The sequence below is a fragment of the Camellia sinensis genome, chromosome 9 (assembly GCF_055761805.1).
Source record: "Camellia sinensis isolate YWXY chromosome 9, ASM5576180v1, whole genome shotgun sequence".
Classification (NCBI taxonomy): domain Eukaryota; kingdom Viridiplantae; phylum Streptophyta; class Magnoliopsida; order Ericales; family Theaceae; genus Camellia; species Camellia sinensis.
In genome coordinates, this window is record NC_138969.1 from 46,521,620 (window position 1) to 46,544,973 (window position 23,354).

Consider the following 23,354-nt stretch of genomic DNA (forward strand, 5'->3'; position numbering starts at 1 on the left):
ATTCAAATGTTTAATTTTGTTAGGAATTCTCCATGTTGGGAATTCTCCATGAGAAATGAGAAGTTTTAAATATTGTTGAGTCCAATTACTATTTTTTACTCTTAAATGCCTAATGTTCCTCTAGGAATGTGAGATTCCTATAGAAAAGTGAAGAAATCAGATTTTAAAAATGTAATTCCTACTGAAATAAATATTACTTTTCTTTTTCTATTCTATTCCAATCTAAATGCCGGAATCAAATTACCTTTACCCTTAAAGATTTTTGTCATTCAAAATTCTTCAGGAATGCATTAGCAAATTAAATTGAGACTGTTATTTAAGTTCTAATCACATTCAACCAAACAGACCCTTGCACTGGTTGATTAGCTAATACTTAGAAAGAGAAATGATCAGATGCCATCATCTGATATATTCATTAAAAAAAATCTAGTTATCACAAATTATAATTTTATAAAGAATGTGACAATGAATTTTAAAATCTCAATCAACATGATATCTCAAAGAAAAGTAAAGACGGGTTTCCACAGTAACAGACACGGCAAAATGGCAACAATAATGTGAAAATGGAACAAACAGATAAAAATTTTGGAGTGAAAATGCACAATGCTTGATGAGGCCGTCGAATCTAAGTCAGATAGCAGGCCTGGGGTCAGTTGCAGCAGCAGACTCTTCTTGTTTAGACGTGGATGATGGTGGAGAATTGTTAATGTTGACATCTTTCACATGAACAGACGGTGACTCTCCAGCTGGATTTGATGCTGCGGTTTTTCCATTTTTGGCATCTTTTCCGACCTTGGTATCCTTTCCATCTTTGGCATCCTTGGCAGGAGCGGGTGGGGGCGGTGGTACCATGTGAGGTGGGGGTGTGTGCTTCAGCTTCACCAATATGTGGCGCATCCTTGAGAGAGATCAGTAGGTTTCCCGGGCTTGGGGCCCTGGATGATTGTGATCCCTGGCTTCTTTTCTTGCTGCTCCTTCTTGCCTCTCTTCTGAATATTGGGAACCTCATGAGGAATGAGCTCTGCTATTGCTTTCCAGTATTGTTTATCAGCATTTTTGTGGAACTTATCTTGATTAGCCAAGTATAACTGCCACATGAAAAAAAAGAAAAACCCACAGATTTTAATGTTAAGCACCTATCAAAAATATAAAGGAATACAGAAATCAAACATATGGGTATATATAATTATAATAAGAGCATCTTCAAGGTTTCACCTTCTCTTTCTCTCTGTTGTCAATCTTGCTAGTCTCTATATTGAGCTTTCTTTTCTCATAGAAAGCTCGTTTATACTCTTCAGCTTCCTCGATAATCTGATTCCGCAACTCCTTCTCCATCTTTTCCCTCTCCTCAAGCCGAATTGCATTTTGACTGCACCAGTCAACATGGTTCTAGTTTTTAAAACACTGAAAGGTGGTTGCAATTTGGTGTTGTTCTAAAACTCCATGGGTGCGTTTGTTTGAAGGATTAGAGTGTGGGATTGGGTTATTAATCCTACCGTATTAATAGTCCATTGTTTGTTTGAAAGATTTTGCTCCGGACTAATAGTCTCCCCAAACTATTAGTCCTACAAATATGGAACTATCCTATCCCATGGGAGGGGGTGGAATTATTTCCATGGGATTGGTATCCTATACGATTAGGCTCTGAAATGTCCATTTTACCCTCATGCTATTACTTAGCAAATAATTAGAAAAGGGTAAAACAATCTTTTGAACATTTATAAATTATTTTTTTAGTGTTGTTAATTTAAAATTATATATTAAATAAAAAATTTAAATTATAAATTAAATTTAATTAAAAATAATAAATTAAAAATTATGGCCTTATAAATTAATTTTTTTTAGTGTTGTTAAAAAATTAAATTTACATATTAAATAAAATTATTTTTTTAGTGTTGTTAATTTAAAATTATATATTAAATAAAAATATAAATTATAAATTAAATTTATTTAAAAATAATAAATAATAAATTATGGCCTTATAAATTAAATTTTTTTAGTGTTGTTGAAAATTTAATTTATATATTAAATAAAATTATTTTTTATTGTCATTAATTTAAAATTATATATTAAATAAAAAATATAAATTATAAATTTAATTTAATTGAAAATAATAAATTAAAAATTATGACCTTATAAATAAAAATTTTTTAGTGTTGTTAAATTATAAATTATAAGGGTAAAATAGTCTTTTGAATATTTATTCTTATTTAGTCCGTCTAGCCAAATATTGGATTCACTAAAAATAGTCCAATCTAGATATCTAATCACATGACTAAACAAACATAAGATACAAATCCAATCTAACCAAATAGTCCAGAGATGTATCCCGGGATTAACAGTCCGATGGATTACAATCCCCCTTATCCAGTCCGCCCAAACAAACACACCCATAATGTTATACAATTCAAATTTCATATTAACCAGCATCCCACAAAAAAATAGGGTAAATTACACTAATTTCCCTTACGCTTTGTTTGGTTAGAGGATTTGGAAAGGGATTAGAAAAGAGAATGAGAAAAAGTAGGCGAAATGTGAATAAAATATACCTATATTTCACCTAATTTCACACACATTTTCTCTTTCATTTTTCAAATCCCTTCCCAAATACCACAACTAAACACAACGTTAAAATTTAAAAAAAATAAATCGAACCCCAAGTTTTTACATAACTCCTTAAGGTTTTTCATCCATGTTACACTGAAATATTTTACCTTTGTTTATTCCAATGTTTACAAACTTTCTGCATTAGTTCCGGTTACTTTAACCATGCATTAGTTTTAACCTTGCATTAATTTTGGTTACTTTAACTTTACTAAAAGGAAAGACTGGTATATAGTTTTATATAGCATATAACCTTTCTCTACTTATTTTATTTCCTCTTTTACTCTATTCGTACACTATTCATTGATCCCATAGAGTACCATGTTCTATAACAACAAAAACTTAATTTATGGATCCTAGAAATTGAAGAGGCTCATATACGAACCATCGAGAAATAATACCCGGAGCATGAGATTCAATTAACCAAGATTCAGAAATAGGTGTAATTATGCCAAACTTGTGAAGTAATTGTATTTTTCTAATCCACAAGTGTGGTAAGTGTAATTTACCCCCAACATTTTAAAAGAAAACTGAGGTTCACCTTATGCTATCAGGAAATTCACAAAACATTGCATACGTGTGCAGGAAATAAGCATCCAAATTCACAGTTGGTAATTCATAATCTTGTATAACTTTCTCTTGCTTCTTAAAATTTTAAAATTTAAAATGATCTTGCATCAGACTCAGACACACATGCCCATTTAAGATTGCATCAAATAAATAAAAGCTTGTAATGAAATTCTTCTTAAATGGATAGCAGAAACAAATTAGGAGCCAAAAAAATGTATATATTAGTTAAAATCAATCTCCACATTGTGATTTCAAAAGCATTGAAGACGAACATGAAATGAAATCGAAAAACTCAAATCAAAAGTAGACAATCAGCTGTTAACTAAATCAATTACTACAAACAAGTGAACTTTCAGATCTATACGCAATTACCACATCACAAGTAAAAGAAAAAAGAAAAAAAGAAGAAGTGAATCAAAGCGTACCGTCGCCATTCGCGAAGTGCGGAACCTTCATCAGGCTGCATTTCAGTAGGAGGCGGAAGCACCGGCCCATCGGAACTGAAAATTCCGTCGGCGTCTTCACCAATGTCGTACGATTTGCCATTGCCGTTGGATACAGGGATCGAAGAAGCGAACGGCGACGATTGAGCGTACTCGTGGCTCGGATCTGAGCCGAAACCAAAGGAATCAGCACCGTTCGCCGAGTGAGAAGCGTAATCTACGGTGACCTCATCGTAGTCAGCGGTGAATCCGCCACCGCCGCCGTCGTACGGCGGTGGATCGGCGGAGGCGTAGCTGGAGTAGGTGTCGTAGCCGCCGTCGTTGTCGGCGAATGGATGAGCCGAAGTCCCCATCGCGTCTTCAACACCGTCGTTGCTGTATGTATCGAATGAAGACATTTCTTTGTCTCGTCTCTCTCTCTCTCTCTCTAGATTCTTGCGGGCTTTCTCTCTCTCTCGATTCTCGCTCGATCGCTCTTCTCTCTTCGTTGTCTCTTCTTCGTTCTCTCTCTGTATGTAAAAATATCTACGTGTTACGAAACTTCGAAGTGAAGGGAGTGCGTTGAGGATGTGTTCAGAAATTTATGTTTTGCTTTTTTACCAGAAAGTAGTGAGATTTGGTGGCAAAATGAATTGAACCTTGCTTGCTTTTACATTTCAAAAAATATTTTTCAAAAAATTTTATTTTTTTATTTTTCATATTTTTTTTGTTTTTACAAATTTTTTTAATATTTTAAATAATTTTTTTACTTTTTTAGACACACTTAACATAAATAGACTTAAAAAATAAAAAAATTATAAAAAAAATCTTTTAAAAATTCACTAAATACCAAAAATATAAAAAAAATACAAGAATTCAGTACATTTTTTGTATTTTTATATATTTATTAATTTTTTAAAATATTTTTTCACAAATTTTTTACTTTTTAGATACATCTAAGTAAGGTGCATCTAAAAAAGTAAAAAAAAAAATGTCTAAAATTTAAAAAATATTTATTAAAATAAAAAAAACACGAAAATTAAAAAAATCAATTTTCAAAAAATTTAATCCAAAAAAGTCAAACCAAACATACTGAATGATTTTTTTTTTAAAATATCAAAATTATTCTTACGAAAAATTATAATTTATTAATATAAAAAATTATTTTAATAAAATAAAATATAATACTTTTATTTATTTTCTCTTATTTACTTTATTCAAAAATAAGGGATAAATTACATTTTCTTCTCTTTTATTTATACAAATATAATGATGTAAATCTTCAATATTTTTTTCTTTTTTCTTTTTTCACAAGTAAGAAATCAAAATCATTTCCTTTCTCCCCTTACGGCACGATGCAAACAGAGTGTAAGCCATCTTGGGAAGAAAAAAGAGAAAAGAAAAAGGACACATAAGCCATCTTGGTGTAAAAAGAGAAAGGGTGCAAGGAGATTATTTTGTGGTGTAAGTATAATTATCCCAAGACCAAATGAGCCATGACACAAATTTACCAAAATATCCCTTGAAAAAATAACAAAATTTGTCACTAAACAAGGAGGGCAAACTAGTAATTTCCAGCTTGTGCATGAGGGTAATATGAGAATTTCACAATTTTTTATAAATGATGTGACACCATATTATAATAATTTATTGAGAGGGAAAAATATGGTCTGGATTGGGCTATGGTAATACCAGGCAAATTGTGGGCCGAACACATTTGGGCCGTGGTATCCCGGGTCCACCCAGAAGTGATTTTTGCTCGGCAATGACAAGGGCATGTGGAACCGAGCTACTTCACCTTGTCGGCACGGAGGCCGGTCAAGTAAGGGTTCCACGGTTTATGCGTTGCGCGGTTGGAAAGCACGCATCCATAGCTTGGCATGAAGGCTCATGCCTGAAGCTCGGTAGGAAGGACTTTGGTTGACCGGTATGACCAATCTCAAGCTTGGCTTCGCCGGAATGTAGTTGAGCATGGCTGGAAAGGAGCTCGGTTGTTGGGGGCACCTAGGCATGAAACGCAGCATGGCCGTTGACAGCCGAGATGCTACAGCCCGGCTGCCGAGCTCCTAATACAGTGGGCTGGCAGTCAGGTTAGGTGATGTTCAGCAAGATTTGTGCTGACAGATGGGATAGCAGCACCACGTGTCGAGAGACGAATGTGAGTAGATTTGGGGCGCAGAAGGTATATAAGCAAGTCTGCGCCCCCCCATGCTGGACAGATGAATATTTGGTAAGAGAAACACTTACACTCAACTCCCTCCACTCTCTCTTTATCCTCAGGTGTGTGCTAACTTGGTCGTCGAGGGGGTTTTTCGGCCACACACCGCCGGGTAGCTCACTGTTGTTGTGCACGCAAGTGATCGGACAGAAACGGAGCTTGGAAGAAAGGAATACGAGCTTGCCTGAATATTAGCTCCCTATACAATTGGCGCCGTCTGTGGGAACTTGACAGACAAAACCTTGTCTTCCAGGCTCATCTGATCGCCGTCCATGGCGAACAACGACGAGATTCCATTGTCTGCCATCGACAGAATTACCCTGGAGTCAGGCAGACGGAGAGAAGGGCATCCCACTATCGTTCCTCCGATGGCGGACCCGGAGACTTCTCCAGGAGGACATTCAAAAGATGCGCGGGATAAGCGCGGAAGAAGTTATGGTCATTCACGGAGTCCAGACGGTCATCGGCGGCGGAGAGAATCACATGCCAGACGTCTGGAACACAAGTTAAGGGACCAGGACGCCGTCATCCGGCGAATGGCGGCGGAGATGGAGGAGCTGAAGCGGTATGTTAAAGGGAAGGGTGTAGCTGGAGTGGGAGACCACAGTGAGCGCACCCAACCCCGCCGTTCAGGCAGTCAGAGTCAGCGACACACTGCGTCCATTTCTATCACCAGAAGTTACAAGGTTGGAGATTCCGACCTGCACGAAGAGAAGTCCAGCACGCAAGACAGCACTTATCGATCCTCACGTCCGGTGACGACGTCGAGGTATTCTTATTCCGCTCGTTCAGAGGATTTGCGGGCAGTCTTAAAGGAACGAGCTCGCCGGTGGGAGGCTCAGAGGGTGCCGGCGTTCCAGCGGCTATCCTATGGAGTTCATGCCAGCGAGGAGGTCGGAATGCCTCCACCCCGCCAAGCAGCGCCACTCTTTCTAGATACAAACTTGGCAAGGCTGAGCGCCACCTCTTTCTCCTTGGAGATAGAAACGACACCGCTTTCGGCAGGTTTCCACCAGCCTAAATTCACACTCTACGACGGGAAAACCGATCCCTACATGCATGTGAGTCACTTTCGACAAGTCATGGCCGGGTATAGGCGGAATGACGCACTTATGTGCTTCATCTTCCCATCAAGTTTAGGCGAACTGGGCTTGAAATGGTTTGAGAGGTTACCGGAGGGGAGCATAGAAAGGTGGCCTCAGTTGGCCGAGGCCTTTGTGACGCGCTTCAAAACCAACACGAAAACACCAAAGGAAGTTGACCACCTACTAAGTGTCAAAATGGAACCGAGCGCACATTGAAGGCATACAACTCCAGATATTGGGAGACCTTCAACGAGATTTTGGATTGCCCGGTCAAACTTGCAATCACACAATACAAGCGAGGTCTCCCGGTCGGACATAGACTACGGGACTCGCTTACCATGCACCAGCCGACATCCATGGGCCAGCTAATGCAACGCATCAATGAGCACATCCGTATGGAGGATGATGCGTCGGCATCTAGCGCGAAAATAACTCCGGCAGTAGCGAACAAGAGGTCAGCTGGCAAAGTGCACGTGGTCGGGCAGGAGTCCGGCCAATCCAGCGACCGCGCTGAGGAATCGGACCGAGGCACTAATCACAAAAACTGGGGTAGGGGACGTCGGAATGACCGGGATGACTACCCCCGGGATGACGTAGCCGATGCAAACAGAAGGTTGAAAGCAAGGACAGGCATCACCACGGTCTTTAAGATTCCAATCTATCGCATAATTAGTGAAATTCGTGACGAGGAGTATGTTCGGTTTCCTGCTAAGTTAGGCGACGGACAGAAGGGCTTCAATCTGAGGTACCGTTGCACGTTTCGCCGAAAGCGAGGCCACCGGACAGAGAACTGTTTGCCTTTGAGGCAACACTTGGAAGAGCTAGTCGCAGCCGGACACCTGGACCTTTACATTGATGGCGGCGTGAAGGCCAATCAAGCTCCGGTTGACCCGCGGGGACCGGATGACCAAGATGCGCCACCACAAGGGGTTGTTAATGTCATCCACGGCATAGTGGAACCGGCGCGTGTATGCGAGCTCCGAGGTATGATCAAGAAGGCAGAACACATGAGGGAAGTTTTGTCGGTTCAGTCTGCGATCAAGAGGGGAAAGACCGAAGAGAAAGATGTGATCAAATTCTTCTTAAGAGATCTGGAGCGCATTCAGACGCCGCACAACGATGCCCTAGTGGTTACACTTCGCGTCAAAGAATTTGATGTCAAATGGATCTTGATCGATCAGGGAAGCTCGGTCGAGATCATGTACTACGACGCTTTCAAACAGCTCAAGCTCCGGGATACAGATTTGGCCCTGGCAACTTCGCCACTGGTTGGTTTCAACTCACAATCGGAGTGGCCTTTGGGAAAGATTATCCTGCCGGTCAAAGCGGGATCCGTGGTCAAACAAGTGGAGTTCTGGGTGTTGCAAGTGCCATTCACTTATAATTTGATCCTTGGAAGGGGATGGCTTCACGCTATGCAAGCCGTAGCGTCGACCTATCATCAGGTCATGAGATTCCCCTCGGTTATGGGGCTAATCGAGGAGATTTGGGGCGATCAATTCATGTTAAAGCAATGCTTCGTGGCGGTCAACGGGAGCCGAGCTGCCAAAGGCTTCATTCAAATGATTGAGGGACCGGAAGACCGGGGAGTCCTTGATGATGTGGGCACCAAGGCCGAGGACAAAGCTGTCGAAGAATTGGTGGAAGTGCGCATTGATACAAAGCATCCGGACAAGTTCTTCTTGCTCGGCTCAAGCCTTACAGCCCAAGAAAGGACCGACATGGTTGAATTTTTTATGGCCAACATCGAAGTCTTCGCATGGTCACCTTACGACATGCCCGGTCTCGATCCGAGTTTTATATGCCATCATCTCAATGTCTTTCCTGGAGCAAAGCCGGTCATTCAGCGCACAAGGAGATCAGCGCTGCATCACGCCGAGGTAGTTGCGGAGGAAGTGAAGAACTTGCTTAAGGCGTGAGCAATTCAGAAAGTGCACTACCCTCGGTGGATTTCAAACACGGTCGTGGTGCCCTAGAAGGATGGGAAGTGGCGAGTTTGCGTTGACTACAAGATCGTCAACCGAGCTTGTCCGAAAGACAGCTTCCCTTTACCTAGAATAGACCAGCTTGTGGACTTAACGGCTGGACATAACAGGCTCAGTTTCTTGGACGCCTACCACGGCTACCATCAGATTGCCATGCATGGGCCCGACCGAGAGATCACCTTGTTTACTACACCAAGGGGACTCTTCTGCTACCGAGTCATGCCTTTGGTTTGAAGAACGCCGGGATAACTTTTTCAAAGGATGGTGACCAAGATGTTCGCTCCTCTGCTAGGCCGGACAATGGAGGCTTATATTGATGATATGGTGGTTAAGAGCCAGCATCAAGCAGACCATTTGTCCGATTTGGCCGACATGTTCGCCATTCTCAAAAAGCACAAGCTACGCCTGAATGCGTCTAAGTGTGCCTTCGGCGTGGGATCCGAAATTTTTTTGGGTTTCGTAGTCATGAATCGAGGTATCGAAGCAGACCTTACACAAATCCGAGCCGTGCAAGAGTTAAAAAAGCCTAGCTCGGCTAAGGATGTGTAGCATCTGGCCGGAATGGCCGCCGCGCTTAATCGATTTATAAGCCGGTCATCAGATCGCTACCGCCTTTTTTTTCAAGCCTTGAAATCAAAGTTCTCATGGGATGAAGAGTGTGACCGGGCTTTGGCCGAGCTCAAGGAGTATTTGTCTTCAGCGCCGTTATTGGTCACGCCGGAGCCCGGAGAAGAACTTTACCTTTATCTGGCCGTATCGCAGCATGCAGTCAGTGCAGTGCTTGTCCAGTCAGAAGGAATCAAACATCTACCCATCTTCTACGTCAGCAAAACCTTGCTACCGGCAGAGTCGAGGTACTTGCCGCTGGAAAAACTTGCGTTAGCTTTGATGATGGCTTCAAGGAAGTTGGCACACTATTTCCATGCCCATACCATCATCGTCTTGACCGAGTTCCCTCTCAAAGCTTTGTTCGAACGGACAGACTTCTCCGGTCGGATTCTTAAGTGGCCGGTCGAATTAGGACAGTTTGATGTGAAGTTCCAGCTGCGCACAGCCATAAAAGCCCAGACTCCGGCCGACTTCGTTGCTGAATTCTCACCTGGAACTCATCCGGTATGCCCGGTCGATATTGCCGTGGCAGATGAAGAGGTAAATGCAAGCTCGACCGAAATACCACAGCTTGGCGGCATTGGCGACGCGGAACTTGCGCGCCCCGCCGAAGCCCCTTCAGTTAATACGATACTACAGCCTGGTGATGCGATGACGGAGTTGGCCATCACTGACCAACCCGCTTTGTCCGACACCACATCACCGAGGAGGGAAGAAATGGAACTGCTCAGCACAGAGCCTGCGGCCGACATAATACCGCAACCTGGCGATTCACCTACAGACTTAGGCATTATGGATCAACTTGCTAAGTCCGGCGCCGAATCACCAAGGGGGCTGAAGTGGAACCGCTCAGCACGGGACAGGAAGCCGAACAGCCGAGCAACTGTGATCCCATCAACCTTTAAGCTTCTCAGGACCCCTCAGAGTGTTGGAAGTTCTTTGTCGGCGAAATGTGGAAACTTTTTGTTGATGAAGCCTCGAACCGTCACGGTGCCGGGCTGGGTATAGTTCTGATTTCGCCAGACGGACTGACTATTGAACATTCTATCACCCTTGGCTTCCCAGCATCCAACAATGAGGCCGAGTACGAGGCGCTATTGGCTAGTCTAAAGAGCGCGCTTCAGATGCAAGCATCCGAGCTAATGGTTTACAGTGATTCCCAGCTTGTGGTTAACCAAGTTTCTGGGGTTTACGAGGCAAAGGATGACAGAATGATGAAGTACCAAGCTCTAGTCAGAGACCACATCAAGCGATTTCAGGCGATTAGGGTCCAACAGATTGGCCGAGAAGAAAACGGCCGAGCAGATGAGTTGGCCGGCCTTGCTTCTACGGTCGACAGCATATCTCCCAACCCTCTTTTGATTGAATTCCTTTCGCGGCCCAGCATTGAGGAAACCGGGCAGACAGAAGTACTCTGCGCCGAGCTAGGTCCTTCTTAGATGGACCCTATAATCCTCTTTCTCAGAGAACGGACCCTTCCAGCCGACAAGAAGGAAGCGCATAAAGTGCGGGTGAAGTCTAAGCGGTTTTGGCTCTCTCCATCAGGCGCTTTATACAAGAAGTCTTTCACCTGCCCCTACCTGAAGTGTGTGCACCCTAGCAGCATGAAAGCCTTCCTTTGTGAAATTCACGAAGGTATCTGTGGCAGTCATATAGGGGGCAGGTCCTTGGCCTACCGAGCTATTTCGCAAGGCTACTGGTAGCCGTGCATGCAAGCCGACGTCCAAAAATATGTTCGCAAGTGTGAGAAATGCCAGAAGTTTGCCCACCAACCGGCCAGGAAACTTCTTCCCCTCACTAGCCCTTGGCCCTTTGCGATGTGGAGGCTAGATATAGTGGGGCCACTCCCAACAGCACCAGATAACCGAAAGTTCTTCATCGCGGCCACAGACTACTTCACCAAATGGGTTGAAGCGGAGCCTTTGGCAACAATCAAGGAGAAAGATGTGAAGCGATTTGTCTGGCAGAATGTGATCACGCGGTTTGGCGTCCCCAAAATTCTGATCTCTGATAACGGCACCCAATTTGACGGCCGCCTATTTAGGGGGTTTTGTGAAGATTTGAAGATCGAATTCCACAACTCTACTCCGGCTTACCCGCAGTCCAACGGTCAAGCCGAGGCTTCGAATAAGACCATTCTTGATGGACTGAAGAAGAGGCTTGAGAAAGCCAAAGGAAAGTGGGCTGAGGAACTCCCCAGTGTCCTTTGGGCATACCGAACAACCTCGCGGCGATCTACCGGAGAAACTCCTTTTGCTTTGGCATATGGCATGGAGGCGGTCATCCCTTTGGAAGTTGGTATGCCCACCCTCAGAAGTAAAAGTTTTGAGCCCGAGCTGAACGCCGAAGCCATTGCCTTGGAATTGGACCTAGTGGAAGAACGACGAGAAAAAGGCTCTTATCCATGTGGCCGCCTACTAACAAGAGCTTTCAAGGAAATACAACAAAACCGTGCACCCCAGACCGTTCAAAGTGGGTGATTGGGTCTTGCGGAAGGTCATGGGCAATACCCTGGTGCCAGGCGAAGGCAAACTAGGGGCAAATTGGAAAAGACCCTACAAGATAACCGGTCTAGCGAGCAAGGGGGCATATCACTTGGAGGACTTGGATGGTAGAGGAATACCCCGGCCATGGAATGCAGCCAACCTCAAGTTGTATTATTTCTAGCTTTTGCTCTCTTTTTTTGTGCAAAGGAATTTTTTGCCTTACACTTCATGTAATATTCATTTTTGTCAATATATAAAAGTGACTCATCTTTGCCTTAGCATTTTTTGTTGCTTTGAGTTTTGCGTATTCTCAACCGAGATGATTTACTCCGGTTGAAGGAGTTGATGTTTTGTTCAACTTAGGTACCCTCAACCAAGATGTTTACTCCGGTTGAAAGAGTTGATGTTTTGTTCAACTAAGGTACTCTCAACCGAGATGTTTACTCCGGTTGAAAGAGTTGATATTTTGTTCAACTAAGGTACTCTCAACCGAGATGTTTACTCCGGTTGAAAGAGTTGACGTTTTGTTCAACTTAGGTACTCTCAACCGATATGTTTACTCTGGTTGAAAGAGTTGATGTTTTGTTCAACTTAGGTATTTCTCAACCGAGATGTTTATTCCGGTTGAAAGAGTTGATGTTTTGTTCAACTTAGGTACTCTCAACCGAGATGTTTACTCCGGTTGAAAGAGTTGATGTTTTGCTCAACTTAGGCACTCTCAACCGAGATGTTTATTCCGGTTGAAAGAGTTACTGTTTTGTTCAATTTAGGTATTCTCAACCGAGACGTTTACTCTGGTTGAAAGAGTTGATGTTTTGCTCAACTTAGGCACTCTCAACCGAGATGTTTATTCCGGTTGAAAAGTTGATGTTTTGTTCAAATTAGTTCGTCTTAACCGAGATGATTATTCCGGTTGAAAAGTTGATGTTCTGCTTAACTTAGGTATTCTCAACCGAGATGTTTATTCTAGTTGAAAGACTTGATGTTTTGCTCAACTCTAGATGTCCTACCAAAATGATTTATTCCGGTTATATGAGTTAATTAATGAAATTTGTCTTGCCGAGATATTTTGTCCGGTTGAAGTTACTCAGCTCTAGGACCGTGCAAACACTTGGTGAAACTAGATCTTTTTCATTAATGAAAAAATAAGTACAAAAGGAGGGGCAGAGAGCCCGGTTACATGTGCAAAGCAAAAAAACAAAGAAAAAAGAAAGCTAAGCTAAGGGGGAAAGGTTGGTGAATTCGTCCTCGGTTGCCTCCAAGTTGACTGTTGGAGATTGGTCTTGGGCACCGGGCTCACTTCGGCCGGGCTGCTCCTGCTCTTGGTGGTCCTCTTCCTCAGCATCTGCCTCGGTATCTTCTTCAAGACCTTCCTCAGCATCAGCCTGTAACGCGCTGAAGACGTCGTTGGCATATGGAACGAGGTAAGCCGGTAGGAAGACAGGCGGCGGAGACCTTGACCGAGATGTTTGCAGGCAGACTTCCAGCCCGCTTTGAAATAAATGTCTTGAGTTACGAAGACCTGCTTCTTGTAGCTATCCTCGGCTTCCTTGAAGCCGGCGTTGTTGGCATCTTCGCACTCCTTCTCCCTTGACTTCTTGAGTGCATCTAGCTCGGCCTGGAGCTCATCCCTCTTCTTCTCGGCTTCGTCAAGCTGGCCGAGCAACCTGTTGTTGTCAGCATTGGCGATTTGAAGTGAGGACTTTGCTCGGCCAAGCTCGGTTTGAAGGCTTTGGACTTGGCTGGTGGAGTCATTCGCCTTTTGCCGTAGTCGATGGATGCGCTCCATGACCAAGTGTTGCTTTTGGATGGCCTGCAAGAAGAAAATTTGATCAGAGAAGAAACCGTGCAAACACTTGTAAAAATTTCAATAGAAGATTGAGATTCTTACCCTGGTCATGGACTTCACGGTAGATTTCACCAACCGGGTGTCAGGGACGTGGTCGCTGCCAACTACGTCACTCGGCAGCAGAAGGGCTTTTGAAAGGTCGAAGGCAAGCAAGTGCTCCTTATCGCCCTTGACGGAAGCGTTAGCTGGGATGTCTTTACCCCGGTGCTTTAGCTGTGGTCGCCATGATGGTGTGGGGTCGGCGGTGACGACGGGTTGCTCGGTGGTTAGCTCGGCAACCAGCTCGGCAGATGGGTCTGCACGAGGTCTTTTGCCAGCCCGGTGAGTCTCTTGTCTGGCCTGCCCGGCGGCTGGAGATGCCAAGGCAACCACGGGGCCGCTGGATTGACGGGCAGATGGCGGGTGGGTAATGATGCTCGGTATCTCGGCTGAGGTTGCTGTGAGGAGGTTTTTGATGCGACTTCGTTTTGCCATCTCCTATTCTTCAGTCAGTCAGATTAGCGGCACGTCCGGTAGAGTTGGGTTTGGAGGAGGTGTTGGAGCACGGAGAAAGTCTGTAACTTTGCTCCGGCGTAGAGCTGAGTATCTGTAGGTTGGAGTGTAGCCGAGCAACTCGTTACAATCCCGGTGGCTATAACGGAGCACGGTCCGGATGGCTTCTATGTTGGGATATTGGTAGTTGGATTGCAAGGCTTGAATTGCTGCAAAAGAAACAGGAAAAATGGTTAAGTACAGAATGTTGAAGGCAGGAAATTAACCGAGCAAATTAGCACGACTTACATGTGGAACCAAAGTTCTTGCTGATGAACCAGCCCGGTACTTCGGCTGTTTCATAATTACCAGACACCCAGAAGAAGTCGTCATCATGTAAGTCCTTGTCTAGGGTGCCGGTCACTATTTTCTCTTTGCCCGGTCTTATTTTTAAATAATAGGCCAGGCCGTCGCCGGTGTGCCCAAGGGTGTATTGTTGTAGTATCTCGGCTAAGCCTAAGTTTGTTCCTAGTCGGTTGTTTAGCTCGTGCACGCCATTGATTATTCGGTAAGTATTGGTCGAAACTTGGGTGGGTGCTAGCCCGGTGCGGCGCAGAAATTCGGTCATCAAAGGGTTGACCGGGAAGCGAAGGCCTCCTTCAATTACTGATAGCACGGTGAAGGGGCATTGGTCAAGCCTGCCCCAAGGGGTTGTTTCCATCTCGGCGAGCTCTAAATGGACATCTACCGGGATACCGTATTCTTCTCTGAAGGCGGCTAAGGCAACAGGTGTGTCCACAAGGAAGCGAAATTTCCCCATGTGTGGCCGACTAATTTAGCTCGGCTAAGGTGGTTTGGCACAGGCTGAGAATTAATGGCTGCTCGGTCCTTGAGAGCCACAGAATTGGTCTTTGGTCCCCTTGGACTCTGCAGGAAAACGGAGGGTAATTGTAAGTGGGAGCGCGGTCGCGCAAAACGAGCTAGACTTGAGCTCGGTCTTGGATTGTGCCAAACCACCTCGGTCGTAAAGGCTAGCCAAGGAGCTCGGTCGCTCAAGCGAACCAGAGATTAGCCCGGTCGAGCGGCCAAGTCCTTTTTGCTATCCCGGTTTCTACTAAGGTTGGGACAAACTAAAGATTTGCTCGGTCTGAATGATTTTTGGGATCGGATGAAGATCTGGAGCCCGGTCCGCCCCAGATCTTCATTGTTCATCAGGGAAATTGAAGTACAGCGAAGAAACTAAGGGGCATTGAAGGTTTTGGGTGGGGGAGGCCCTAAAACCTACGGATTTGGCGCCATAAAGAAAAAAAATATGAAATGAAAATAGTAATAACAAGGGTTGGGGGACTTACCAATGAAAGGTAGAGGTTCTTTCTTCGAACGCGAGTTCAGGGATGGCGAGAGAGAAAGGGCAAGAGCTCAGAGACGCTTGAAACAAAGGAATATCAGTGAGAATGAATCAAAGAGGGAGGTGGTATGTTTATTGAGGAAGAAAAACCGCCCAAATTCGAATTTCAGGGGATGGCTGGGTTGGCTGCTCGAGGACCAATGGGAGATTGACACGTGACCCCATTAATGGCAGCGTCAGAGTTGAAGAGACAGGAAGGTCAGACGAAGCGTCGACCGAGCAAGACAAGGATCCGAGCGCGAAAATTAGCCCGGGTTGCCTCTTGCAAATTATGAACTGAGGAAGAGTTCACCCCGGTCGGAACAGGTAATCCCGGTCACGCTGGCGCGGACGGAATTAAGGGGCAATTGAGAGGGAAAAATATGGTATGGATTGGGCCATGGTAATACCAGGCAAATTGTGGGCCGAACACATTTGGGCCGTGGTATCCCGGGCCCACCCAGAAGTGATTTTTGCTCGGCAATAGCAAGGGCATGTGGAACCGAGTTATTTCACCTTGTCGGCACGGAGGCCGGTCAAGTAAGGGTTCCACGGTTTATGCGTTGCGCGGTTGGAAAGCACACATCCATAGCTCGGCGTGAAGGCTCATGCCTGAAGCTCGGCAGGAAGGACTTTAGTTGACCGGTATGACCAACCTCAAGCTTGGCTTCACCGGAATGCAGTTGAGCATGGCTGGAAAGGAGCTCAGTTGTTGGGGGCACCTGGGCATGAAACGCAGCATGGCCGTTGACAGCCGAGATGCTACAGCCCGGCTGCCGAGCTCCCAACACAGTGGGCTGGTAGTCAGGTTAGGTGATGTTCAGCAAGATTTGTGCTGGCAGATGGGATAGCAGCACCACGTGTCAAGAGACGAATGTGAGTAGATTTGGGGCGCAAAAGATATATAAGCAAGTCTGCGCCCCCCATGCTGGACAGATGAACGTTTGGTAAGAGAAACACTTACACTCAACTCCCTCCACTCTCTCTCTATCCTCAGGTGTGTGCTAACTTGGTCGTCGGAGGGGTTTTCCGGCCACACACTGCCGGGTAGCTCACTGCTGTTGTGCACGCAGGTGATCGGACAGAAACGGAGCTTGGAAGAAAGGAATACGGGTTTACCCAAATATTAGCTCCCCGTACGTTTTATAAAAAAACAAAAAACAAAAAAGTAACCAAAAAAATATTTCCCAAATGAATTTATGAAAAAGTAAAAAAAAAAAAAAAATCAAAAAAATTGCTTTTTCTATCTTCCCAAAACAATTTTTTTTTTGGGCAAATTACATATACTCCCCTCGAGGTATGGTTAAATTACAGATACCCCCCTGAGGTTTCGGAAATTACATCCCGCCCCCTGAGGTTTGTATTTTCATAACAATTTGCCCCCTGAGGTTTATATTTCATAACAAATTACCCCCTAATTTCTTATGCAAATATAGCATTCAGGGGGGAATTCGTAATTTCTCAAACCTCAGGGGGGTATCTGTAATTTAGCCAAACCTCGAGGGGTGTATATGTAATTTGCCTTTTTTTTTTATTTAAAAAGGACAAATATAAGTAATTAAAAAAAAAAAACTAAAGTTTGATCTTGATAACAAATTAAGGTTGTTAATAAGATTTATAATTTCAAAATATTTTTCACATATCTCAAAATATGTTTACACGTTTCAATGCAATCTCTTAACAAATCACAAAATTTTAATTATTTCAATTTAAAATTTTAATTTTTAAAATAATATCAATTGTAATCATTTGTTAGTTAGTTAATTTATGCAATTTAATTATTTTTTGTCGGTGGTGTTGGAAAGGCAGCAATGAATTGAGAAATGGTAGAAATAGCCGTGAATGAGAAAAAAGATTGGAGCTAAAGTAGTGAATTGAAAAAAAAAAAAAAAGAATGTGAATTCGAGTTGGGAGGGAGAGATAACTTAAACAATAATGCTTAAGACCATTAATTAGAACTATCATTAATGATGTAGTTGTGGGTCCCATCTACTGTCACAGTGTATACTGTGCCTTGTTTTTTTTTTTTTCTTCTTCATTTTCCACCTCGTTAGTGGTGAATTTAGAACTCTAAATCAATTTTGTAACTTAAAATAGAAAATCTAAGTGTAAGTTATAAACAGGATACAAAAGGTAAATTTTACACAGGAAAGAACACATGTAAGACTCACCCTTTATGTCTTATCTTTAAATTATGTATATCATTTCTATATTTATAGCAAAGCTCAACTTAAATTGGGCCGTAGGGTAGCCTAACTCCAACTCCATAAAAACTTATCAAAAGGCCTTCAATTAGTTAATTGATTTCACAATAATACTATGGTGGGTGATGAAATTTGAGTATCAAAATTTTGAATATTATTTGATTTCTCACCAATGTATTGGTATATTATTAACAAATCAAATAATATCTTAAATTTAATATTCATAGTTAATTGAATGATCATACCATTATTGTTGATTACAAGCCCAATGTTAAATGAAAAAAAATAAAATAAAAAAATCCCGCATGTTATCTCTCTTTAATTGTCTAGTGAGAGCAAAATTGGGCCACAAGTATGCATTGTACACCAAAACAGTCCAAGCTTTATGTTTAATTTGATTTTTTAAAAATTATTTTTGAACAAATTTAAATTTATTTTTAGTATTTTTTTGTGTGCATATTTTAGTTGATTTTTTTTTTAAATACAACTAACCGAAATGTTTTTAAAAAATTCTAAAAAATATTCAAATACAAAAAAGTTTTAATAAAGACCTGTTGAAAAATATTTTTTAAAAAAGTCAAACAAACCCGAATATGTTTTTGTACAAACCATAAATTGCATTACCAACAAAGCCCCTTAAACTCATGAGACAAAATGCGAGTTGGGGTGCTGTGCACCCAGGACATTATTAGTTTTCACCACAAACTTAGAGCTAAGTAGGTAATGTCGCCAAGTCCTTAGACAGTGGATGATGGCCATCATCTCCTTCTCTTGGACTATATAATGACGTTCTGTGTCATTGAGTTTTCGGCTCTCATAGGCAATAGAATGTCCTTCTTGCATCAAGACCCCTCTAATGGCAAAATCTGATGCATCCGTGTAGACTTCATAGGGTTTGGTGCAATTGGGTAGAGCCATGACTGGTTTTTCTATTACTGCAGCCTTTAACATATCAAAGACATTTTGGCACTTTTTTGTCCATTCCAATGCCTTGCCTTTCTTGAGCATATTAGTGAGAGGGGCTGCTATCGCCGAGGAGCCCTTGATAAACCGCTGATAGTAATTGACAAGCCCAAGAAAAGACCGCAGCTCGGTCACTTTGGTAGGTGGCTCCAAATCCTTGATTGCCTTTACTTTTCCTTCCTCCATGCGAAGCTTGCCTCCCTTGATTACATGGTCAAGGAAGGAAACTTCGTCCTTTGAAAATGAGCATTTTTCTTTCTTGACATACAACTCATTTTCTCTTAGTGTCTTGAAGACGGTCCATAGGTGCTCCACATGCTCTTCAAGAGTGATGTTATAGATGACTATGTCATCTAAATAGACCACTACGAACCGGTCTAAGTAGGGGTAAAAGATCTTGTTCATCAATGTGCAAAAGGTAGCAGGTGCATTGGTGAGGCCAAAGGACATTACTAAGAATTCATAAGAGCCATAGTGAGTTACACAAGCAGTCTTTGGCTCATCACCTTCCGTAATCCGCACTTGATAGTACCCCAACCTTAGATCAAGCTTAGAAAAGAACTTTGCATGCCCAAGTTGGTCAAATAGATCGGCAATCCAAGGAATAGGATATTTGTTTTTGATGGTTACCTTGTTGAGAACCCGGTAGTCGATGCAAAGCCGCAATGATCTATCATGCTTCCTCTGAAACAACACAGGTGCTCCATATGGTGCCTTTGAGGGTTGGATGAAGCCCGCATCCAGCAAGTCTTTCAATTGTCTCCTCAGTTTCTCCAACTCCGGTGGGGACATACGGTACGGTGCCATTACTGGTGGCTTGGTGCCTGGCTCCATCTCAATCTTGTGGTCAACCTCCCTCCTAGGTAGAAGTCTCTTAGGCAACTCAGGTAGCATGATGTCTTTGTGCTCCTCTAGTACATCATTGATCTCCTTTGGTGGCTTCGTTGAAGTGTCTTCCTTCACTCCGCATTCGCCTTGGAAGGTAACTAGATAGGTGATCTCTCCCTTCTTGAAGCCTTTCTTGACTTGAATTGTGGAGAGTACCTTCTTGTCTGAACTTGCCTTGGCCACTGTAGAGACCATACATGGACCACCATCGAGAATGCACATAGAGTTGTAGCGCGGTAGTGGCACTATGTTGAATTGTCGCAGGAACTCCATGCTTGGCACAATGTTGAAGTCGTCAAGTGGTGCTGCGGAGAAGTCCACCTTCCCTTACCAAGTCCCCAAGTGTAGCTCTACCTCTCGAGCCACGCCATCAAGGGGTTTGGCTTCCGTATTCACCGTCTTGAGCCAGCCTTGACCCTTGTCAAACTTCAATCCCAACCGCCTGGCTTCGACATTCTTGATGAAGTTGTGTGATGCTCTCATATCCACCATTGCTTGAGTAGCCTTTCCATTAATGTTGGCATCAACATACATTAAGGATCAGTCCTTGTTGTTTGTTGGCATCAGGTTAGCTTTGAGAGCATTGAGTAGTTGTAGGCACCCCAAGTGTGCTTGCTATTCCATCTCTTGCTTTTCAAGCACTGCACTAAGGCTCTTCCTCTTAGGACAATACCACGCCCAATGTGGCCCATCGCAAATGAAGCAGTTGTCCATGGGCTTGATGTCTTTCTTGGCATCTTTCTTCCAGTCCTTGCCCAATGGTGGCTTGCCTCAAACTTCTCTGTTTCTTGGAGCCTTAGAATCCTTAGACTCTTTGGCCCACTTTGCTCTCCCACCTTTGCCTTGACCATCCTTGGTGGACTTTGAGTTAGAAGATTCTGGCTTTGTATATTCCACCAATGTCTTGGCTACGGTGAGTGTAGTGGAAATATCTTTGACACCCCTTCGTTGTAGCTCCAACTGTGCCCACTGCTTAAGACTAGCTATGAAGTTGAAAAGTAAGTCATCATCACTCATATTAGGAATTTGAAGTATTAACCTGGAGAATTCTTGGACATAGTCTCGGATAGAGCGGGTGTGCTTCAACTCCTTCATTTTCAATCAAGCTTCATGTGCCACATTTTCAGGGTAGAATTGTTTCATTAGTTCATTCTTAAATTCCTCCCATGAAGAGATAGTACAAGTGCCTTTTTCAATTTTAACATGCTTACGACACCACCAAATCCCAGTAAGCTTAGTGAGGTAGAGGGAAGCAGTGCATACCTTAGCCATTTCATCGTTTAAGTTTAAGGCTTCAAAGTACCTCTTTAAGTGCCAAATGTAGTCATCCAGCTCTTTAGCATCCCTTTTGCCATCAAACTCTTTAGGCTTTGGTGTTTCAAGCCTTGGAATGAGTCCCGTATTAGTGGCAATACCACCACTTGCTACAGTTCGTTTGTACATAGCCTAGTCCGCCTGTGTCTCCTCCAAGCCTTCCTTTAACTCTTGGACTTGGTCTTGAAATTGAGAGATAGCCTTCAAGATCCGTTCTTGGAAGTCATAGCTTTCTTGCTTTTGGGTCTCATAGTTGGTTCGGATGGTGTCTCGCAATTCCTCGACTTGGCTTTCCACATTACCGTCAAGTTGCTCCATCCCTTGTTCCAATCGATCTAGCTGTTCCTTGATGTTGGCCACGGCCACTTCTACATTGACTACTCAGGTCTCCATGGCATTCACAATGTCACGTGACTTGTCTTTGGTCTTCTTGCCCAAATCAACAGCAGTCTCCCTTCCGCGGTTCTCCTCGGTGTGGACTACTTTCGACATGGTGCTCTTCCTTGGGTTACAATGCCTTTGCAACCTGGCTCTTATACCAACTGTCACGGCCTTGGTTTTTCCAAGCCATCTGTGCGGCCTTAGATACTAGTAGCACGCCTTGCTTGCATCTACGTAAGCCTTCTTGGAAGAGAGTTAGGAGAAGATTGCACACACAATAGAAAGCTTAGAGAAAGTTAGAGAGAGAGAGCTCTTGGAGAATGCTTGCTTGTATTGCTTTGGAATACTTTGGATACACTTGGATGGTTTGGGCAAATGAGGCCCTCTCCCTTTTGATAGGCTACAAATAATATTTTAGAACTACTATGATGGAGAGTGTTCTAGACACTTCCTCCAATTCTATCTTATGGACTATTCTAGAGTTACAAGGATGGAGAGGATTCTACATCCTTCCCTTATCTTCTCAAAGAACCTATTCTAGAATATACAATAGTATGTACAAGCTTCTAGAATTATGTATAATTCTCTACAAAGCTCTAGAGAGTTCTAGACTTTTCCAACAATCTCCACAACCTCCCAGGGTTTTCTAGTGAGGAACAACATCAAGATTTGTTTGTCTGTGACACTAGGCTTGGGCCTGGACTATCATTTTGAAACCTGTCCCGTGGGCCGACCCATCAGTATGCTCAAGGCCCGGCTTGCTCAAGGCCTAGTCCGCTCGAGGCCCAGTGTCATTTTTGGTGAAATTTTTTTTTAAAAAAATGCTCAAACCTGATCCTAGGCCCACCGGCCTGCTCTAGGCCCAAATACCCTATGGGCCTGGGTTTAATTTTTTGGCCTGTAGGCCAGTCCGTCCAAGTCCAAATTTTGACGGGAGCCTGTGAGGCCTGACATGGACCGACCAACCGGGCCAGGCCAAATTTACACGCCTTGGACTTTTTAGTTTTTTTTTACTTTTGTAAGAGAAAAAATAAAATGATTATTGTTTGGATGTGACATTTTGTCTTATTTGACTTTTTAACTTACTTTGTTTTTTTTGGGTTATTTTAGCCCCCAACCTCATTTTAACTTATGCCAAACGAGGACTTAAAATATAAAAATATTTGATTATAAAATCCTTCAAAAGCTTTTGGGGTGTTATTTTGGAAACAACAAAATAATTAAATTTCATTATTTTTTTTGTTCCAAATTTTTATATTAAAAAATCTCGATGAAATAATTTCAAAATTACTTATTTTTTTAAACAAAATGAACATCTAAATAAAAAATTAAAACATTTAAAATTGGAAAATCGAATTTAACTGTTAAGGGTATTTTAAGAAAATGTTTGGTGACCATAAATTCTGTGGCTCAAATGGGCCGGAACTGCCAAAACGTCATCGTTTTGGCTTGTTTTGCACTCAAAACGACGTCATTTTGACAGTTTCGGACCATTTGAGTCACAGAATTTGTAACCCCCTATCATTACTGGGTATTTTATTTGGATTATCTGTGGTGTGAGTTATGTCACTTCACATGAAAATCTTATTATGAGGAGCCATCACAAAATACTCTCGCTGTGAATTTTCATTGTATTTTTTTATATAAATAATTTCACGTTGAATAGATAGATCTCGACAAGAGTAAAAAAAATATAATTTTGCCTCATTGAACTTTTAAAGTGTAATTAAAATCTTGATATGAAAATATTCAGCTGGTTTGATTTGGATTTTTAAGATTTATTTTTTAAAATTTTTTTATTTTTTTATTTTTCATATTTTTTGACTTTTACTATTTTTTTTAATATCCTAAGTATTTTTTTAAAATTTGTAAACTCTTTTTTTTTTTTAATAAATGACACAAATAAATTTGCAAAATA

The 23,354-nt window shown here is 42.7% G+C and overlaps 1 protein-coding gene across 1 annotated transcript; it reads right to left on the reverse strand.

Moving 5' to 3' along the window:
• Positions 1–430: 430 nt before the first annotated feature.
• LOC114277208 (clathrin light chain 1) lies at positions 431–4,246 on the reverse strand. The gene is given in 4 exon segments (XM_028219091.2): positions 431–906; positions 909–1,088; positions 1,216–1,369; positions 3,600–4,246. Coding segments are annotated over 4 exon segments (1,026 nt in total). The 5' UTR covers positions 4,016–4,246; the 3' UTR covers positions 431–630.
• Positions 4,247–23,354: the final 19,108 nt, after the last annotated feature.